Source organism: Lygodium microphyllum, chromosome 21 (genome assembly GCF_053477565.2).
Source record: "Lygodium microphyllum isolate KBCC chromosome 21, Lygodium_microphyllum_v1.1.10, whole genome shotgun sequence".
Taxonomy (NCBI): Eukaryota; Viridiplantae; Streptophyta; class Polypodiopsida; order Schizaeales; family Lygodiaceae; genus Lygodium; species Lygodium microphyllum.
The window spans coordinates 92204396-92226821 of record NC_141155.1 but is presented as its reverse complement, the minus strand read 5'-3'; the positions used below and the strand labels follow the sequence as shown (position 1 = coordinate 92226821).

The 22426-nt window shown below is 44.1% G+C and overlaps 1 protein-coding gene across 2 annotated transcripts in view; it reads right to left on the bottom strand.

Moving 5' to 3' along the window:
* The window catches only part of LOC148018275 (Insulinase (Peptidase family M16) family protein), a 220487-nt gene extending 200423 nt beyond the window's left edge, over positions 1–20064 (bottom strand). For both annotated transcript variants that reach the window (XM_087661217.1, XM_087661218.1), the window contains exons 1-2: positions 19797–20064; positions 19306–19381 (exon numbers count right to left, since the gene is read on the bottom strand). In XM_087661217.1, coding sequence (XP_087517343.1) covers positions 19306–19381; positions 19797–19916 — 196 coding nt within the window. In that variant the 5' untranslated portion in view covers positions 19917–20064. The remainder of the gene's footprint in view (positions 1–19305; positions 19382–19796) is intronic.
* Between the last annotated feature and the right edge of the window lie 2362 nt (positions 20065–22426).

Here is a 22426-nt window from a genome sequence, read left to right as displayed (position 1 = left end):
CTGAGATGCTGGAAATGAAAGTCTTGCAGCAATATGCCTTGTCGGACCATTTCCCTCTCCATCTTGAGATACTTGCACAACCCATTGCACCTTTTATGCAGCTGCTGGATAGACTCCCTTTACGTTTCAACTCGTCTTATTTGAAGCATCCAATCTTTCAGGGCTATATGCAGCAATTGATTGAGAGGTTTTTATTGGACTTCGCCTCTGAGGGCTCGGCTTCCTTTAAACGACTTCTCTCTAATGTGCAGCGGGTTGCTCAGCAATATGGGATCCATCATGCCTCTATTTATCGGCGACGTCGCCATGCAGCGGAGGACATACTAACCTTGGTTCATTCGCTGCTGGCGGATATCTCAGATGATGAATTTCTGCTGTCACTGGCGAGGCGTTTGGCTGATCTTATTAAAGAATTTCAGTTGAAATCTTATCAGCAGGCCAAACTGCACAACTTAACTGACAATTTGCAAGATAGTGCTTGTCAGACTCATAAGTTCTTTCGCGCCTTACATGTTTCTCCTGCACGAGAAAATATGACTAGACTCTAGGATTCAAAAGGTCGAATGGTCATTTATCCGCAGACCATTGTCAATATGTGCAAGAATTATTTTTTGGATCTTCTTGGTTCTTCTTTGTCGCCTTCTGACCAGGTTACGCATGCACACTCGGTCTTCTATGATCTAGTCTGCCATCAAGTTCCACTTGATATGCAAGCTACTTTAGAGGCAGATATTTGTGAGGAGGAGGTTATGGATGTTTTGTTACACCTGCCTAAGGATAAAAGTCCTAGCTAGGATGGTCTCACCAATGAATTCTTTGAGAGCTCGGCTACCCAATTGGTAAAGCCATTGGCGGCTATGTTTCAACAGGTATGGGAAACAGGAGTCATGCCTTCCTCATGGAAAGAAGGCCTTATCAAACAGCTTCCAAATATTCCTTCGCCGTCAATGTTGCAACATTGGAGACCAATTTCTTTGATGGGTTCAATGTATAAAATCTTTTCCAAAGTGCTAGCGAATCGGCTCCACAAGCACCGTCCAGCTATTGTGCATTCTCTTCAATATGGTTTCATTAAGGGCCGCAACATTCTGCACAATATCTTAAACGTGCAAATGGCTATTGACTATGCAAGGCACTCTAGTCAGAAAGTGGTATTGATTCAATTGGATTTGGAAAAGGCTTTTGACTATTTAGACTGGTCCTTCATTGCAGAACTTATGTCTGCTATGGGTTTTGGTACTCGGATGTCCCGATTGATCCATACCATTAGTGTTGCGGTTTCTTCGCGCGTTATACTCAATGGTGGTGTTACAGAGCCATTTGTCCTTGCACGCTCGGTGAGACAAGGTTGCCCTTTGAGTCCTCTCTTCTTTGCCCTGGCAACCCACCCGGTTCTTTCAATGTTATATTCAACGGCAGCTTCTACTCAGTTGGCCGGATTGTCTCTTCCTCTGGAACAGCACTTCATTAGCCAATCTTTGGCTGATGATAGCTTTATGATTTTGCGTACAGACAAGGACAACATTCGCAAGGCATTAGATGTTTGGACGCTCTTTGGTCATGCTTCTGGTCTTCGTATCAATGCCTTCAAATCCGCCCTTCTCAGTTGCACGGAGTCTGATTTACAATCATTGGGCTGGCAGGGTCAGGTCATTCCCCATGGCTCCATTGTCAGGCATCTTGGGTATCCGTTGGGTGTTGATGTTCAGCCAAAGCAACTCCTAGAGTGGATTTCACAGAAACTGGCAGCTAAGTTTATGTATTGGAAGTCGCAAGCGTGGCCCTTTCATGTCCGCCTCAAAGTGGCTCTGACAATTATGCTGCCAATGCTCACATATTTCTTGCCATTGCTGCCGTGATCTCCTACTACTTTGAAGGCTCTCACTCGCCCCATTCGTTTCATGTTATGGAAGAAGGATTCATTGCACGCAGGTATTTCGTGGATTTCGTGGTCACATGCATGTACCCCCAAACGCCTGGGTGGTGGAGCTATTTTGGATGCCGAAACTCATATGCTGGCACTTCGTTGATCTCTTTTTCGCGCTATGTGTGGGGATTATCACCCGTAGGCCATTATAGCCCGTTATTTTCTTGAGGACAACGGGCTTCGGCATGGTAATACACAACTTCGGGGCTCCTGGTGGCATGTCCTTAATGCAGACTCTCGATTTTCCAGTCCGTCCTCCTCTCTGTTACTGCATTTGGTCGACTCCTGGAAAGTGGTGCTTCAAAAGGCGCGTTGGCATCCAGCGGAGGACCGCTTGCATACTAACTCCTTTCAATTGGAACTGTTGGCAGTTTCGAGATTACTTTCATGGGAAGACAAACATGAGCTCAGACCAAAATTTAACCGCATGGCCCGGTTGGGTGTGACTTCAATTGCGGATGCCACCCTTGCCAGTCGTAATGTCTTCACATCGTTTCGTACTGCCAGGAGACTTTTCAGAATCCCGCGTGGCTACCGTGATTTATGGGAATAGCTCTTGTTAGTGCTTCAGAGCAGACAATCCTTTCCTGCCATTGTTGTGGATCGTCCTTGGAAGGACTGGGACCTTGTTGGTCGGTTGAGTCTGGAAAAGGCCACTACTAATCAGGTGTATCATCTTCTGATTAAGGATCATCAATGGCTGGGGGTTAAAGCTAATACTGTCTCGCGATTGCGGAAATCTCAGTCATGGTGAAAGGCAACTGTGATGGAGGGCTGGTTGAATAAGATACCTTTCAAATGTAAGGTTTTTCTTTGGCGGGTGATGATTGGTGGTCTTCCTCTTGCCTCGGCCCTTTCCAAGCGTCGAATCTCGAACGGCAATTGTTTCTTCTGCACCACTACTGTGGAATCGCCCCGACATCGATTTATTTCTTGCCCGCTCGCAAAGAATATCTGGTCGCTCTTGTCACAGATTTGGCGCGCGGTGGTGGGGTTCTCACTAACCCCTTTTGATTGGGTTTTTGCATGCCCAAATTACCCCACACCGCCACAGTTGCATATGAAGATCTTATTCCACTTTCTAAGATACTGGGGATGCTGGCACAATTGGACCACTCGGAATGCCTTTCTTTTTTATTCCGCCTCTAATGTACCGAGACACATTGCCCGGCTTAAAGGTCTCTTGCATTGGCAAATAGATCTCATTCGGCACTCGGACTTACTCCCTCGGGAGGACTTACTTCCCTGGCATATGGCAATTTCCTCCGGGTCTTTGCCATGACTTGTGTAACTTTTTCGTGGCTTTGTATTGGGATTCTACGAGAGAGAGAGAGAGAGAGAGAGAGAGAGAGAGAGAGAGAGAGAGAGAGAGAAAGAGAGAGAGAGAGAGAGAGAGAGAGATTACACGCGATGGCTTAGAGCCATCGTGTATCTTGTAACCATGTAAACCTGTATCTTTTTTTTTCGTAATTAATACAATTACCTTTTACGAGAGAGAGAGAGAGAAAGAAAGAAAGTTATATTAACGTCTACAAAAGGCCAAGTTGGCCTATGAGACCAAAAGGTTACATACAAAATGTCTGGAAAGTTTTTCAAGTCCCACTAAAGCTACTATATGGTGTTATGGTGAACTAGGTGAGTAGGTACAAAATGGTATACAAACTCGATACAATCTAGATGCACTTCAAGTACAGTGTGGAACAGCTCATGGAGCGGGTCATCTTAAGATGTCCCGCATGGGCCTGTCTAGCATGGAGAGGCTGAAGCGGCGGGGTATGGTTCCCTGGTGGCGTTGTAGTCTCCATTGTATCTGTAGGTGGTGTCTCCTACGAGGGCGTGGGCCTGCTGGGTGTGGACTGCGAGCCCTGCCTCTCTCTGTAGCTCTATCCAAGGAGAGGACTGATCAGTCCCTGCATGCAGCCCAAGGCATCAATGAGGGTGTGGGCCTGCTGGGTGTGGACTGCGAGCTCTGCCTCTCTCTGTAGCTCTATCCAAGGAGAGGACTGATCAGTCCCTGCATGCAGCCCAAGGCATAAATGAGGGCACAAGATCAGGCTGAAATGATGACAGCAGCACCGACAATGATGGAGACAGTGACGGAGATGGAGAATATCCAGCCTGCTGTCCATGCCAGAGATGGAGAAGACTGCAGCAACCAACAAAGCACCTATCAAGGAACAAAAGAATATGATCTGCTTGGCCCATTCCTCCACTATAAATAGCTGAAAATCAGCTAAACTGGCCGACCAGCAAATCTGGGGCTAAAAATGGCCGACTGCATCAGTCCGACTACAATAAATGCAGTCAGCAGTACCAAAAATGCTGATGTAGCCATTATGGGACAGTCACACACTAGCAAGGGCTGGAAACCGACTGAAAATGCAAGAAACGCACACAAAACTCCATTGTAAGAAGAAATGCATGCTCTAGAATGAGCTGCTTGTCAAGAAAAGAGGTATGCTTTGATACCATGTCGAGAAAATGACAAAGAGACCAGAGAGATAGTAGGGTTTGCGAGAAGAAACACATAGTGTGTACGGCATTGAGAGAGAAGAGAAACTCTGAAACACAAGAACACGATGATCATTGATGATGCACTAAATCATGCTATGAGAAGAAAAGCGGATACATCAGAGCCAAAGCTCAAAAGATAACTGCACTGTCCTGTTTGAATCAGGTGGCAGCACCTATGGGAATCTGCACAATGAAGGGAGTGAAACCCAGTCCTCCAAGCAATGGGCTATTGAAGTAATCACTAGAAGGTGAAGAACAACTATTGAGAGAGCGAACCACAATCCTCTGATGCCATCAGAGATATGGAAGATGATCACCATCTGTCAAAAAGAGTGAAGCGCAGTCCTCAAATGCTAGAGTGGAAAAAGATATGCAAAACACAAATGCCAAATGCCTACCGACTATCAAACGCAATGGTGGATGATGACATCAGCGAGTGGAGACTCATGCTTGGGTAAGAAAAACTAATGCCTAGTGCCCCTGATCAACAAACACAAGTTGCAAAAGTGCTGCCAAGTAGCAATGATGTCGGTAGGTACAAAAAACACCTCCATGCTACCAGACGCAAGATACAAATGACACTTAACGGGTGGAGGCTATCACCCGACTGTAGAAGACAGACGCCAAATGATGGGGGAGATGTCGCTAGCAAAGGAAGAAGGTCGCCAGCTGCAGAAGACCTCCAAACACAAACATGATGATGAGAGAACATGGCATCTGAAGGAGAAGAGGAAGGGTGACCATGAACTGCGATGTCCTCCAGTAGGGGTATGGGCAGTAATGGAGTGGAGAGGGAAAAGTGTCGGAATGATGGAGGAAGAGGGGTGAAGAATGACTAAAGTGGCATAAGAATGAATAAAGTAACTACTTATTTATAGGCATAAGTTGTCTAGGGTGGCACACCACTATGTGGACACCCACTGAAGAAATGACCAAAATTTGGATACCAGCCCTTTTTGGAGCTATCAATGCGAAACCCTAACTGAAGTGTGTAAACTGAAGAAGTGGTTTCTCAACATTCAAACATTGCCTCCTTTGTCAAAGCACATGACAAACATGTCAGAGCTCCTATAATGTCCCCGTCTAACTCAAACTAAGGCTCACAAGCACGAGATGACAATGCATAATAAACATGACTACTAACAAAACCTGGAAATCAATCCTAGCTCCAAGATTTCAAAACCTACCAGACTTTAATCAATGCATGAGGGAAGTCCCTCTCTAGAACCTATGCATCTATATACCTATATAGATAAGGCTCACATGTCCCACTGCACCACCCTCTCACACTTTCTCTCTAACATTGGAGAGTCCTGAGAAATAACCACATCACTTACACTAGAAAGTAGTAGAAGGGGCTACCAAGCCCTTCCCGTGATCTAAGAAGAGGACCCTTCTGAGCCTTGGTCTGCACCTTCACCAAAGCATCTGAGTCGGAGTCGGAGAAGGCAGATGACTCACTAAAGGAGTCCATATCTTCCTCCTTCCTCGGAGCTTCTAACTCTTTACAATCCTTGCACAAATGTCCCTTCTTACCACAGTGATAACATCGGGCCTTCTACTCCTTGTCACCCCCCTCTCTCTGAAGCTGCAAATGCCTCATTGGAGACACCATACTGGGATGGCCTCCCTTGTAACTGCAGAGATACCTCATGCTCAAGTAGCATCGAGAACATATGGGTAAAGCTCACTAGCATCAATGATGTTCGGACGACCTGCAAAGCATTGGCTACTCCATCAAACTCTAGAGGGAGCTTGTAGAGTACTCACACATTAGCTGACTAGACTACTAACATATAGCTCATGTAAATTCATCATTGGCAGATGCTTCCCGCCATAGATAGTTGATTAAATCATTGATTTGGCTTTTGAATACTCAAATGAACACTACATGTGAATTCTCATTTTGTGAAGTCTTTGCTATTGGTTTGGCTGTATTTCCTCTCTGTATACCCTCTTTCCTCTATCTTCTCTTCTTCGGATGGCTCCTCCATGCACTTCTACAAATGATAAGTTACATGGCCCTGACTATCTTACATGGAGTGCTATGATGAAAGCCTAGTTTGTGCAAGTGGATTTGGTACATTGTATGTAGAGCTATTCCTCAGCCTCAGCATCCTTTTCCTCTTCCGAAGATTTTGATGAGGACAACCATGAGGAAGTTGTGCTTACATGGGATTCGGACAATGCACGTGCATATTTTGCACTGCTTCAATGTATTTCTAAAGAAGTTCTACCGGCGGTTGCCTCCTACAAGACATCACTAGAAATATGGTTGAAGTTTCAAATGTTGTATGAGACACCTTCCCTCATGCGTGTTCTGGCCCTTTATGGACAGCTCTAGCACATGAAGTTTGAGCCAAAGCACACTATTCAGTCATTTTTGCTCCATGTTACGCAAGTACATCATCAGCTTCGACACATGCAGTCTACCCTTCCAAAGGCACATCTCGTGGGAACGGTACTCTACAAGCTCCCCCCGAAGTTTGATGGAGTGACCAATGCCTTGCGAACATAAATATGTTAGCCAGTTAGACAGTCAGTGCCACGTCAGCGCAGTACAACAGAGGAGGTGCCACATCATCAGTTCCACATCAGCAATGCAATCGGACTGCATAGTCGGCTAGTTTTCTACTATCGGCTGCATTTAATGCACCCGACCTAATGCTGTTATTTATTATTTCTTGGCTATTTATAGCCAATTCGTGTGGCACACTTGATTAATCATTCTTCACTGATTTCAGATTCTGATCTTGAAGATCTGTTGGCTGAGACAGACTGTGCTCGGGCTGACGGAGATCGAGGTCATCAAGTCGGAGACATACGCAGATATTTCCTCTCCCCCCTTGTGTATTTCTGCACTCTTATACAGCATACTACACCACAGATTTTCTACGTTTACACTGTCTCCTTTTCTCTCTCTCTCTTCTCTTTGTGTTCAATCTCTCCCAGTCTTTGTCCTACGCTTCCGTGTCGCTGCACTCTGACATGGTATCAGAGCTGTAAAGATCGACTGACTGAGGGCTGAACCTCTTTGAAGAGGAGATTTCAGCGCGACACAAGGCTGCGTTTCCAGATTTCAAGGGCGAGTGGGAGGGCTGCGCATCGGATCAAGGCTGAAGCAAGCGTGGGCGTGCGGGAAAGGAGTCTAATCGGAGAATTTGCTGCAGGTTACTGCTGTTCGAAGGGGAGGAAGGCTGCGTTTGAGGCCTTCCATTGCAGACTTTACCTTTTCATCGCCTCCGGCAAGTGAAGAAGGTTTGGGCAGCGGAGGAATCAGTTCTAGAAGGCTATGTTTTCACAGTCAGAGGGGGCTGCTTTTGCATTTGTGCAGGTATTGCAGGTTAACATGTCTACAAAGACTGATTTGGAGTTCCAAATGATCATGGACAGGAAGGTGCCTGTCCTACCGGCTCTTCCAACAGATCAAAAGCTTGATGGTGACAATTACCGCATCTGGCGGGTGATGATGTTGGCCATTTTAGAGTCTTATATTTGACGGAACCGGTGATGGAGGAGATTAACAGGCCCTCGGTGAGGGATGAGTCCAAACTCTCTTCCAATGCTCGTGTGGAGTTAACCAAGGCTCAGTCTCATTGGGACAAACTGAATGCCGGGTTCGATCTTTTCTGTTTCTGTCTTGCACCACAGCCGTGATAGCTCACATTGAGCACTTGATGGTGGCTCGTGAGATATGGCTGGAGCTCAACCACATGTACAACAGGATGACCCTGATGAAGAGGGTTTCTTTGAAGGTGCAGATGCGTACTTTGTACGTGAATAAGTCTTCTTCGCTTCGGGAACACATCAACAAGCTTCGGCAGCTTCAGAGATCGTTTAAAATGCAGGGAAGCCTATTTCCTCCGAAGACATGAGGAACAATTGAAGGGACAGAATGCTTCCAAACCAGAGGCATTGGTTGGCCAAGCCTCTCAGAAGAAGGGAAAGGACCAAAAGAAGAAGAAGGACAACAAATCCAAGAAGGACAAGGAGAAGGAATCAACTTGCCATATTTGTGGAAAGACCGGTCACTGGAAGAAGGATTGTCTCGACAAAGACAAGAAGGATACCAAGAAGAAGGACACGAAGGACTCTATAGTGGTGGCTGCATCCTCATCAGCCGCTTTTCTACACTTAGCAGTCATTGAGGACTCCACACCGACAACTTCTGATGTTGCGATGACAGCTCCCCACGCTCGAGAGTGGATTGTGGACAGTGGTGCCTCACGGCACATGACTCCTTCTTTCGTTAGTGTTGCCCATTTGCAACCTTCACGTGGGCAGATTCTCATTGAAGATAGCTCTTCTGTGTCTATTGCTGCACGGGGTGAGATGCAGCTTACTCCAGATGGACGTAGTGGTACCCACACCTCTGAGGTGTTGCATATGCCAAGATTGGGATATCATTTACTTTTGGTTCATATGATTTGTGCTCTTGGTCTCTTGGTGGAGTTTGACAGTGATACTGTTCGAGTCCTTGATCCTGGATCGAGGAAGGTTCTCTCTGCAGAACATGAGGAGAATGGAGTCTACAAATTGAAGTCTTCTTCAGCTCTTACTTCTCTACTTCTTACTTCTCAAACACAATCCGAGCTATGGCATGCTCGGTTTGGCCACCTGAACTACGAGTACCTTCAGAAGGCGTCGCGAGGGTCTTTTGTCCGAGGATTGCCGGACATAGTGGTGAGCCATCAGTTATGCGTCTCCTGCATTCGTGGGAAACTACATTGGGATGCGATTCCCAAGAAAGCTTCTAGGTGGTCTACTTCACCCATGGAGCTTGTATCTACGAATCTTTGTGGCCCGATGAGGACTGAGTCCCTGAAGGGGAGCTTATACTTCATGTTGATCGTAGATGACTACAGCAGGATGACTTGGGCCTATTTCTTGACTTTGAAGTCAGAGGCTTTCTCTCATTTCAAGGATTGGCTTCTTTTTTAGGAGAACCGTTCTGGTCGGCGACTAAAGACCTTGCATTCAAAAAAGGGAGGTGAATTTATGTCTAATGAGTTTGCTCGTTTTTGTGCAGATAGGGGCATTCATTAGGAGTTTGCTAACACCAACACTCCCCAAGAGAATGGCATTTTGGAGCGGAAGAACCAAAGTGTGATCGAGACGGCACGCACCATGATGAAGCACCGACAGACATCTCAGTTTCTGTGGGCCGAAGCAGTGGCTACCGCAATTCACATCCTTAATCGATCTCCCACTTCGGCCGTTGACAAGATAACACCTTTTGAGGCTTACTTCGAGACTAAGCCTGATGTCTCTTATTTCAGGATCTTTGGGTGTAACGCTTATGTGCACATTCCGAAGACGCAGCGTGATAAGTTTGAGGTGGCTTCCCAACGACAGGTTTTTGTTGGCTATAGCTCCCAATCCCAAGGTTATCGTTTGTTTGATCCCGTTAAGCGGGATGTCTACACGTGTCGATATGTGCGGTTCATGGAAGTACCGGCCACAAAGGGGGGTGAGGAGCACCCCATCCTTGGAGATCCAAGGAAGACTTGGGCTCTCGAGACAATTTCTTTGGAGCCAGAGTCTCTTGATGTAGATTCTTCTTCGGATTCAGAGTCTTCTCTTCCACCGGCCACCCCCGAGGAGCTTCCGCCAGTGGATGTTCCTGAGTCTTCAGCAGATGGAGAGCGACAAGGAGAGGTTTGTCCTCCTCCTCGTTGGGCCCATGACACCCTCAAGATTCAGGGATCGAGGGGGTCCCTGAGGAGTGGGAACCGCAAGATGGACCGTAGAGGTTACGGAAGAACCAGGCACATTCTTCGGAGCTTGTTTGCTCCAACTATTGTTTACTAACCCGTGTTATACAGGATCGAGAGCCCACTTCAATGAAGGAGGCTTTGCAGTTTGATCATTGGTGGAAGGCCATGGAAGCCGAGTTGGAGACTATTGAGAGGAATGGCACTTGGTCTCTTGTTCCTCATCCCTCTCACAAGAAGGTGATTGGCATCAAGTGGGTCTTCAAGACCAAGTACCTTAGCAATGGTTCTTTGGACAAGTACATGGCTCGCCTTGTTGCTAAAGGTTTTGCTCAGCGCCCAGGCATTGATTTCCATGATACTTTTCCCTCCACTGCTCGTATGGTGACTATTCAAGTTGTTCTTGCCTTGGCTGGCCATAGGAAATGACCTGTTTATCAATTGGATGTGAAGTCGGCCTTTCTTAATGGTGACTTGCAAGAGGAGATCTATGTTGAGCAGCCTCCTGGCTTTGGATCCTCGGATAGGAAAGTTTACAGGTCGAAGAAGGCCTTGTATGGCCTCAAGCAGGCTCCGCGTGCATGAAATGAGAAGATTGACTTGTTTCTTCACTTGAAGTTGGGATATCGGCGCTCCAAGGCCGATCCGCAGCTTTATGTGCACACTTTCGAGGTTCGTCGTGTGTTGTTTGTGTTGTATGTTGATGATTTGATTTTGACAGGGGATTATGCACAGAAGGTCTGAGAGACCAAGACAGCTTTACATCAAGCATTCGAGATGACAGATTTGGGGCTTCTTCATTTCTTCTTGGGTCACCAGATTTATCAGTCTCAGAGAGGGATTTTCATCTCTCAGCAAAGGTACATTCAAGAGCTCGATGACTTTTGAGATGGAGACTTGTCGGCCCATTACTACTCCTATGGATCCGAATTGGAAGGCCACTTCAAACTCAGACTCTCCCGTGATGGATGCTTCACGCTACCGTCAATTGATTGGATCCTTGATTTGGCTTCTCAACACTCATGTTGATCTTTGTTTTGCTGTGCATCTTTTAGCAGGGTTCATAACGGAACCCAAACAAGTGCATTGGCAAGTTGCCTTGAGGATTCTTCAGTATTTGAGGGGGACCTCTGACTTAGGGATTTCTTATCCCGCAGGTACAGATGCTTCAAATCTGGTTCTCGCAAGTTGGAGTGACTTGGATTGGGCTGGCGATATGGACCACTGACGGTCTACTACAGGCTATTGTTTTATCTTGGGTACAGGTGTTATCTCTTGGAGTAGCAAGAAGCAGCCCACGATAGCCCTTTCTTCTACTGAGGTGGAGTATTGAGCTGCGTCTTCTACCACATGTGAGGTAGTGTGGCTTCGGAGATTGTTGGAGGAGCTTGGCTACGCCCAGACTCGTCCTACTCTTCTACGGTGCGACAATGAGAGTTGCATTGCCTTGGTACGGAATCCAGTATTCCATGCCCGGACAAAGCACATTGAGATCTAGTATCACTTCATTCAGGAGAAACTTCTGGATGGGACCATTGATGTGGAGTATTGCAAGACAGAGGATAATCTTGCAGATTTGTTTACGAAGACGCTTCCCCAGGCTCTTCTTCGGCAGCATTCCAGATCCCTCAGTCTTTTCACCCGTCCAGGATTTGAGAGGGGGTGTTAGCCAGTCATTTCCCAGACAGTCAGTGCCACGTCAGCACAGTACAACAAAGGAGGTGCCACGTCATCAGTTCCACGTCAGCAGTGCAGTCGGACTGCACAGTCGGCCAATTTTCTGCTGTCCGTTGCATTTAATGCAGCCGACCTGATGTTGTTATTTATTATTTCTTGGCTATTTATAGCCGGTTCGTGTGGCACACTTGATTAATCATTCTTCACTGATTTCAGATTCTGATCTTGAAGATCTGTTGGCTGAGATAGACTGTGCTCGGACTGATGGAGATCGAGGTCATCAAGTCGGAGACATACGTAGATATTTCATCTATCCCCTCTTGTATTTCTGCACTCTCATATAGCATACTACACCGCAGATTTTCTATGTTTACACCGTCTCCTTTTCTCTCTCTCTCTCTCCTCTCTGTGTTCACTCTCTCTTAGTCTTTGTCCTACGCTTCCGCATCGCTGCACTCTGACAAAATATCCTCTACGCCTGTGAGCTTTACACATATGTCTTCAATGCTGCTTAAGCATGAGGCATCTTTGTGTTTACAGGAGAGGCTCTCAACTCATTATGGAGGTTCCAGTGAGGCCTTTACAACTTCAAAGAGGGGTGACATGAAGTCAAATGCCCAATGTTATCACTGTGGTAAGAAGCGAGACTTGTAGAAGGACTGAAATGAGTTAGCAGCCTCATGGAAGAAGAAGGAGAAGCCAAAGAAGCAGGATGAGAACTCCTCCGATGAGTCATCCTCTTCCTCAAACTTCAACTTTGATTCTCCGGCCAAGGGGAAGTCTAAGCGCGGCTGGGATCCACTTCTTCAAACCAAGGGAAGAGCTTGACTGCCCCTTCCTCCACTACTTTCTAGTCCAAGTGATGTGGTCATCTGTCACGACTCTCCAATGTCAAAGAGGGAGTGAGAGGGTGGTCAGATAGGGCGTTTGAGGCATCTATATAGGTACACAAGTGCACAAGTTCCAGAGAGGAACGTTCCTAATACATCGACCGAAGACTAGCAGATTCAAACCCTGGAGCTGGGATTAACATCCAAGTTCATGATGGGCTATTTCTTTGATAGAGAACGGGATTGGGGGCTCCTAGTCCGAGCTCACATGAGGGGACCACTTCGACAGTCTTGGCCAAAGCAGGGAATTCATGGTCACGTATATTCAGAGGCATTTTTGATAGGTTGGTATTATATGCTACTACGAGACATTGTTGACCACCATCCTTCTCTATTTTCACGAGTTGGTACGATCGACATTGACATCAAGTTCTCTCTGAGGCACCTTAGTGGTGGCTTGATCACCCACTACTTGGGTATCCATGGTTCTACTCTAGTGATTCTTTGTTGTATGGACCATTGTATTGCATCAAATCATCCATGATCTGAGAGAGGGTATTAGCAAGATTGTCAACTCATGTGTGAGTCTATGCATGCCAGATGGACTGGGTATTTTAGTATGTATTTTAGGCATTATGTTAGTGATTTTTGTGTGGCATTTCATGCAAGTCTGCCAGCATTAAATGCTAGCGAACCAACTTCCATATTTGGCATATTTTTGGCCTATTTATTCAATGGCTCCTCCTCCTCCCATTCAGTCATTATCATTCCTTAGGTGGTCTTCCTGTTGGAGAGAGAAGCCAATGCTAGTGCCCACGCAGCCAAGACTCACTGTTGTACATGTCATTCTCGTGTTTGGTATATGGATTCCATTTTTCGAGCACATCTCTAAGTTCTCTTCCTTTGTAGTGTTCTTTTATTTTCTTTCTCTTCAGTCTTGTGTTCAGCACTTGTCTATGCTTCCATTGTTAAATCACTTCTGACACCTACAGCTGCCCTTTTATCTACAAAGACCGAGTACCCAACAACTTGTACTACCACTTGTGAGACCTTTTGGCTTCAAAGGTTATTGGAGAAACCTGGTTCTTCATAGCTACTACACTTTTGTGTAACAATGAGAGTTACATAGCCTTGGCATGGAATCCCGTTTTTCATACTAGGACAAAGCACATAGAGATCCAGCATCACTACATTTGTGAGAAGCTCTTGGACAAAACCATTGATGTAGAGTATTGCAAGGCAAAGGATAATGTGGCCGCTTTGTTTACTAAAGTACTTCCTCAAGCTATTCTTTGTCAACATTCCAAATCTCTTAGCCTTATGCCGCATCCAAGATCTAAGAGGGGGTGTTAGAGAAATGGTCATCCCCAGGATGCTACAGTCAACCATTTACAATATTGCAATCGACTAGTTTCGACTAGCCGACCTGATGTATTTTATGCATTTTCACAATCTATTTATGGTTGGCTTGCCTAGATGTCAAACTCACTTCAATTTCTTATAGGTGAGAGAAAGCTCCGGTTAGTTATACTTCGACAGCCCATTGTATATAACTACCTTCAATATTCAATACTCGGTATTCATACTCTACAATCTTCATTGTTCTACTCTCTCTCTCTTTTTTTTTTGTAATAATATTCAATACTCGGTATTCATACTCTACAATCTTCATTGTTCTACTCTCTCTCTCTCTCTCTCTCTCTCTCTCTCTCTCTCTCTCTCTCTCTCTCTCTCTCTCTCTCTCTCTCTCTCTCTGTGTTTGCTGCACTCTGTCATCATCACACCACTAGGCAGCCAACAAGTACACTTTGGTCGATACCTTGCCTCTCTAGGCTATAGATCTTTGGGCTCCCAATGTCAAAATGTGTGACGGGATGATATGTACTCATACCATATCAAAGAGACAGTAGGGTTTGTGGGGAGAAACAGTGTACAGCAAACACTGAGAGAATAAGAAACTCAGAGAAAACACAAAAGAAGTAGATGATGAATGGTGAATCACTAAATTATGCTAACTTAATCAAGCTAATATAGCGGAGCCGAAACAGAGTATACAACAAACATTGAGAGAAGAAGAAACCCAAAGAAAAGACGAGAAGTAGATGATGAATGATGAATCACTAAATCATGCTAAGTGAAGCTGAAACTCTGAAGCTCTGAAGACGACTACATTGTCCTATTTGATCAAGCGGTAGCACCTGAAGGGAATTCGCACAATGAAGGGAGTAAAACATGGTCCTCTGGCAGTAAGAAAACGAAAGTAATGCTAAATGATAAAGGAAGGTACAGCCAGTTGTAGAGGGAGTGAAACGCAATCCTCAAGAGCTGTCAAAGATGAAGGATATGCTGAAATCTCTCAAAGATGATGGCTGCTATCAAGGCGACTACTGGGCAGCCAGCTGGAGAAGAAAACACAAGAATATTTGATGAAGATCTCTCCATGTAAGTGGCTATAGACAGTTTAAGAGTGAAGAAAACATAAAAACGCAGGTATTTGATATAGTGCTGATAAAGAGGGTGTAACCTACTGTAGACGGCTTGAAACTGCTGCAAACACAAGCCTAATGATGACATCAAGTGAGGAGGGCTGATGCCAAATGATGTAGGCTGCAAAACACCAAGTGGAGATGGATGCAAAAGCCATAAACTATAATGCCCTCCTTGCAAGGTGTGAATGGCAATGGAGAGGATGGAGAAAGGAGAGAAGAATATGGAAGAGAGTGACAGAGTTTTGGAAGAGATGAATGTGTGGGATAATAAATGGGTGAAGTCAATGCCATATTTATAGGCACGGACTGTCTCCAGCAGTACCCATTGAAGCCTCTTGGGTGGCGCGCTAACTCTCAGAAGTGGCACCCGGACACTAACTAATGATCCAAATAAAGCCTTTTTGGGGCTATAAATGGAAACCAAAACAAAAATGAAGGAGAAGAGATGTATTGAATGTCTTGGTTTCTCAACACCTTACATAAGATAACTATCACCTCTATAGTCTTGGTAGGTTCTTGGTGGGCAAGCATCATGCACCCCTCGACCACTGCCATGGCTACTTTGGGGTGGGATGCCTTGGCATATTATGGGCTGAGTTATACTTGGCAATCCCTCCAAGGTCCCAATTTTGGGCCTCAGAGGGGTGCTAAGCTAAAAAGTGCATTACAAATTTAAACCTTAACTAGCTCTTTCAAACAGCCCAAAACTCAAAAATTACTAAACTTTTGATGTCCCATAAGACACCCAAACTTTGAGAGGATCCACATCTATAAATTGGAGGCTGCCCAGCCATTTGAGCCAATCCTATTTTGTAGATTTCAGCCACTTGAGCCTGCCCGCTTCTCCATCAGCTCTCAGCTTTGACTAGTGTTTTCAACACTTGACATCCATCTCCGGTGGACATCACGCTCCAAGACCTCCCTCAACTTGCTTCCACAAGAGCCATTAGCTCTTCGATAGCTTTGCCTTGAGCATTGTGTACATACATTCATTTAATTCAGCATTCATTGAGTTCATCAAAGTGTCTTCTTCTCTATTTTGCATTTTTGCGTTTTTGTTTAAGTCATTGTGTTTTAGTCATGTTCGTATATTCTATGTTTTCTTGGTGCAAACCCTAGCATATCTTCACACCAAGCACCTACATGGCTGGGGATAGCCACAGCTATCGTGGGGGAGATTGCAATGCACCTTGACATCGACCACATACATGTGCTCATATCTCTCATAAGCGACGAGCTGGGCAAAAGCAAATGACATGACAAGGATGCCGCATAGACAAAAGGATTGCACAAGAGAGATCATGCGTGCAACCACAGTGAGGTAAGACAACTCATGCAAGGTTGTGGATACAAAGTCATCACAAATTTTGGCCCACTATTGGGTCACAAGATTAGTTAGTTATTATTGAGGTGGCTCTTACTAAAGTCTTGTTGTTTTCTAACCATTAAAGTGATGGCAACAAACTCCCAAGCTAAATTGTGACCAAACAAAACAATCTATTGCACATTTTTCAAAGCTCAATAAAACAAGACTATTGGCAAACTACAAGGATCATAGTGGTGTAGTCTGCAGATCATCATGGTGCAAATCATTGTGATCAGCAAATGCGACCTTATTCTTCTTTTCTCCGTGCCTACTGCAAGGAGCGATGATGTCAATACTTCCTATATATCCCATGCATTTGACGATGAGAGATACGGTGTAATGTGCTTTGTCTAGGCACATTTTAGCGGACGAATCCAAGCGATGCCACTTGGCACTCCCTTGGAATGTTACCGATTTTGTCGCCTGGGGTTTCTCAAGTCTGTCACCTCGCAATGAAACATTTTACTAGCCGATAAAATGGATTGTTTAGAGATCAGCAATCTCACATGTTCATAGCAAATCGCAATTAAAGAGACCAATCGAGGATGAGTGTGAGACGTAGAAGAGCTGTCCCCATTCAAATAGAGAGGCAACTTCAAGGAATCAAAGTCAAGAGTGTTGATTCATGCTTGGGCTCTCGGAGAGCTAATACATATACAAATCTCCATTAACTATTGTAATAAAGATTTTGAGAATCTCTTCCACCATTTTGGGTTCTCTAATCTTTTCTTGAGTTGTGCAAATAGGACAAAGTGTCTTACACTACAATTGTCAGTTGTGCAAATAGGTATACATCATGGGTTTTAGGCATTGCAAGAAGCAGCATCTCCAAAAGGATTGCAAGAAGCTAGCAACTTTTTGGAAGAAGCAAGGGAAGAAGGGCAAGGTCAACTCCAATTCTTCATCATCTTTAGACTCCAACATTGATTCCGATCACACAAATAAGCCTAGGGTGACAAAGGAATCTATCTTCTAGCCCTAGAGATGCCATCATCCCTCACGAGTTCCTAGGTCAAAGAAAGACTAAGAGAGCATGGTGGTGAGGCTGGTAATTGCCATCATCCCTCAAGAGTTCCCTGGCCAAAGAGGGACTATGAGAGCATGGTGGTAAGGCTTGCCAACCTCACCAATTTCTTGATGCGATAGACATTGGGGGAGGCTTTCTACATGCATCCTGATTAGCGTAGTGGTTCAAATTCTAAAGCTATTGTGACCTCCATGTCCATGATGGAAGGTTTCAACAGTAAGCATAATATTGCTCCTATTCTTGTTCTCACATGGGGGACACTTTGGCATGTGGGCTGAAGGAGAGAAATCTAATGTGGACTGAAGAAGAGAAATCTAGGGTCATGATGTGCTATTGTATGGTTGTTTGTAAGAGGCAATAAGATTCGAGTATTTCAACTCTTTGTGATCAAGGATTGAGTAATGGCTTGATCACCCACAGCTTGGGTATCCATGTTCCTATACCTAACTTTCATTGTTGTATGTATTATAAGATTAAAAAAAATTTGACAAATCATTGTTGTGGTACGGAACACGATGGTGGTCCCTATGGACTTGTATGTTTCCCCCATCATTGCATATAGTATTGTATTGATCACCCATGATCTAAGAGAGGGTATTAGTTTGGTACACATCATGGGTTCTCTTCTACATTTTGATTAGCCTTTAGTTGAACATCTTTAAAGGTAGTTGGGCGGCTCTTTTAGGGTTGTTTCAATTGTCTAGCCTCTCATCCTAAGGTTGTAAGGTCTCATACTGATATGCATCTCTCTACTCTCTTATTAGATATGCTCAAAATATGTATTTGCTTTTGCATAAATATATGTTGTACCAATGCCTTTGTTACAAGGTGAGAATCAACCTTCCTTTGTCTAAGAGCTAAAATTTTATCCTTCCAATGCTTTGATATATCTACAATTGCATATGCTTTCACCTTAAAAACTCCCTTCATACTTGGACACATATATACCCAAGATAAGAAATGATATGTATCCATGATCCAACTCTTCTTCATCTTTCTTATTACGTACTTCTATCGAGAGAATGCTTGTTCTTTTCTCAGGCATCATAACCTAGGTAATAGATATAAGGAAGTATGTGTTAGCCCTAAACAATAAGCATCTTAGGTCTAGTAATCACCAATATGTTGTATAAATCCACATGGTATAAAGAGATGCTTACACTTTTGTAAACACATACAAAGATTGATATCAAGATACATATAGGTATATACATTGACACAAAGTAAGGATTCAATTTCAAAGCATCACTTTAATCATACCATTTAAAGAACTTTGTATAAAGAAATTGCATTATAATGTGTGGGAGTCTAATTTGACTCAATACATTGCATAAAAATGTAAGTATTAAAGAGTAGTCAATACAAGGATGGCACTCATATGGCATGCAACGAAGGTGTAGGCATGTGCAAGCTCTTGGGTATAGAGTGTACTTGTGTGTAATTCAAACTCATTCATGGTGTTCTAAAGTTCAAATTGAAGTTCTTTGAACAGCTGCAGTTGTTTTGGTCTCCTCATTAATACAATAATTGATTTCCAAAATCCTAACAATAAATGTCAACTAGTGTCCATTAAAATCAAGCTCCAAGATCAATGCATTGTGACAAGGATTTGTGGTAGGTGGTCACACTATTCATCATCTCTTTAATGCTACAAGCAAGAAAGCATCCATTACTAATGGACAAGGTAATTGTATATTAGAAGAAAGAAAGTAGGATATCCTCACTCTATCATGCAAAACAAGCTCAAGTTGTGCCTCTCACCTAGAAAATGTGCTAACCCTTGTATCTCATCGGGGTCACAGAAATACCCCACGTTGACATCCATAGCAGCTGCAGCCTGTATACACCATATTCACTGAGAACTTTGAATTTTGTTGCCAAGGTCTGATAGCTTTCATATGGAAATGAACAAAGCAAGCATCCAATCCTTAAGCTACTTCTGAAAATTCTTTGTTTCTATGATGCTTCTGTATCCGGGATCGTGGCTAAATCACTCTGAAATTCAGCTTTTAAAGTAGGAAACATGGGAGATTCTTTATTTAAAGTATACTATATTTATTATTATATACTCTAAATAAAAATAGTATGCTACTTCTAAAAATTCTTTGGTTCTTTGTTTCTATGATGCTTCTCTATCTGTGATCGTGGCTAAATCACTCTGAAATTTAGCTTTTAAAGCAGGAAACCACTGGAGATTCGGTCTGACAAGAGAATTTAATCATGCTTGTGAGAAGAAGATCAATGGTCTTTACCTTATCGGTCTCTGGATCACTCACGAGAAGAACTTGAAGCTCGTTAGGTAACACAACTCTCCTGTACTCTCGTTTGTCGTTGCAGGGCTTCAAAATGACGATCCCTTCTGCGTCCTCCATTGCTGGTGTCACTAGCTAGCCTGCCTGCCCCTCTTCCGTTGTGAGAGAGCACAGGAAGAGCGTTTATTTGCAAAGGTTAAAAAAATGCCAAAGGTGGTCCTCCATAAGGCACCCCATAACCTTTACTTGAGCAAATGTCATAAAGGTTAGGCTTTAGACTACGACAAGGCAGGGTATAGGGGCCAATAGAGTGTCATCTACCTGTCCAATTATTATTTTCTTTCCAAGTAAGTCACCTAATTTTTTTAAATAGTCAAAATATATACATCATAGAGCACTCATTTTAAAAATATTTTGTATTTTTTAAATATTTTCATAAAGTATATTTACTTATAAACAAAGGCTTCATAAAATAGTGATAGTGAAGGGCAAATAGAGTGACACTCAAGGAATTAAGATGCATTGCTTTAAAATCTCACAAAATCTAAAATATATAAATATTTACATGGTTCAATTGTTTGACTCACATTAAATTTATATATTATGTATTAGGATTTATGTTATAGCTTTAAGTGGCTAAAAAAGATGCATCTTGTCATAATCATTAACTTTAATACAAAATTCATATTTAAACTTCAACATAATAATATTTGATTGGGTGTTAGTTGAATATTTACATCTTTCATATTTTTGGATCCTTTTTTCTAATGTTTTTTTAATAACATGAGTGTGTGTAATATTGAAAAAGAAATAAATATCTACATCAAAATGCCATATATACATGTTTTAGGCTTGTTGGTAATCTGTTATTATCTATACTACATTATTATTTGAGCTACAGGTTCGGGAAAGTGTCGAACCGCCACAGTACTCCTGAACCTAGCTCCCAAACCAAACCAAAGTGACCATTAATGTCACATGATTGAGGGCAGAAGGAAAGGTAAGTGACCATTTATGTCACATGATTGGGGACAGAAAGAAGGAAATGTGGTCTCCTTCCACCACCTTCTCTTCTTCTCTCACTCTCGCTCTCATTTTCACTCACTCTCACTCTCACGGGACAGGAAGAGGTAGGCCAGCAAAAAGCAGCAAGAGCAGGCAGTAGGCAACAGGTCAGTCCTCTTTTTTTCTCTCTCTCTCTCTGGGCATTTTTGTGTTCTCTGTCTCTCTCTCTCTCTCTGCCATGCATGTCCATCTTCAGGTCAGTCCTCTCTCTCTCTCTCTCTCTCTCTCTCTCTCTCTCTCTCTCTCTCTCTATCACGTCTTCAATTCACACCTCTCGTGCTTCTCTTTGACGAGACGCTTCTGTGTGTGTGTGTGTGTGTGTGTGTGTGTGTTTTCAGCTGCTTCCTCTCTACACACGTTTTGAACTCCACGAGATAACGATGATAGTCCCCCTTCATCTTCAGGAAGAAGACCTTTGACTTGCTCGCTCGCTCCTGGTCAACTCCTGGTTCCCTTTGTACTCCTACGCCCCATATGCTCTTCCTCTCTCTCTCTCAGACAGAGGTGAGAGAGAGAGAGAAGCACGTTTACTTCTCTCTCTCTCTCTCTCTCTCTCTCTCTCTCTCTCTCTCTCTCTCTCTCTCTCTCTCTCTCTCTCTCTCTCTCTCTCTCTCTCTCTCTCTCTCTCTCTCTCTCTCTCTCTCTCTCTGTGTGACAGACGTATACTTTTGCGCCCCATATGCTTCTGACGGACACCTTTGACTTATCACATCCGTCGGCGCCCCGTATGCTTGACCTTCTCTCTCTGCACTCGCTCGCTCCACACGTATCTGTCGGCATCAACTCCTGGCTATATCCCCCTTATCGTATCGGCACACTCCCCCTTATCATATCCGTCGGCTTCCAACAAGGCCACTCCCCCTTATCGCATCCATTGGCGTGTTTACTTCTCTCTCTCTCTCTCTCTCTCTCTCTCTCTCTCTCTCTCTCTCTCTCTCTCTCTCTCTCTCTCTCTCTCTCTCTCTCTCTCTCTCTCTCTCTCTCTCTCTCTCTCTCTCTCTCTCTTGTGACGAACGTCAGGGAGAGAGAAAGAGAAGCGCGTTTACTTCTCTCTCTCCGTGTGCATGCACGCATGTGGAGTACCTGAGCGTTTACTTCCTCTCTGCGCCCATTTTGATTATGGTCTTCTTCCTTATCGAGCTCGCTCGCTCCACACTCCCCCTTATCAAATTTTAGATTATGAAGATCTTCTTCTTGGTTATATCGAGCTCCTGGTTATATTGAAGAGTGTTTACTTCTCTCTCTCTCTCTCTCTCTCTCTCTCTCTCTCTCTCTCTCTCTCTCTCTCTCTCTCTCTCTCTCTCTCTCTCTCTCTCTCTCTCTCTCTCTCTCTCTCTCTCTCTCGGACGTCACAGAGAGAGAGAGAGAGAGAGAGAAGTGCATTTACTCCTTGATGCTCCTCATTCCCCTTGGCCTCTTCCCTCTACTCGATCGACAAGATAATCCTCCATGAAGTTACAGATAGACGTCACAAAGAGAGAGAGAGAGAGAGAGAGAGAGAGAGAGAGAGAGAGAGAGAGAGAGCATGTTGAGTGGTGGAGTTGGGATTTTTTATGTTTAGAGGC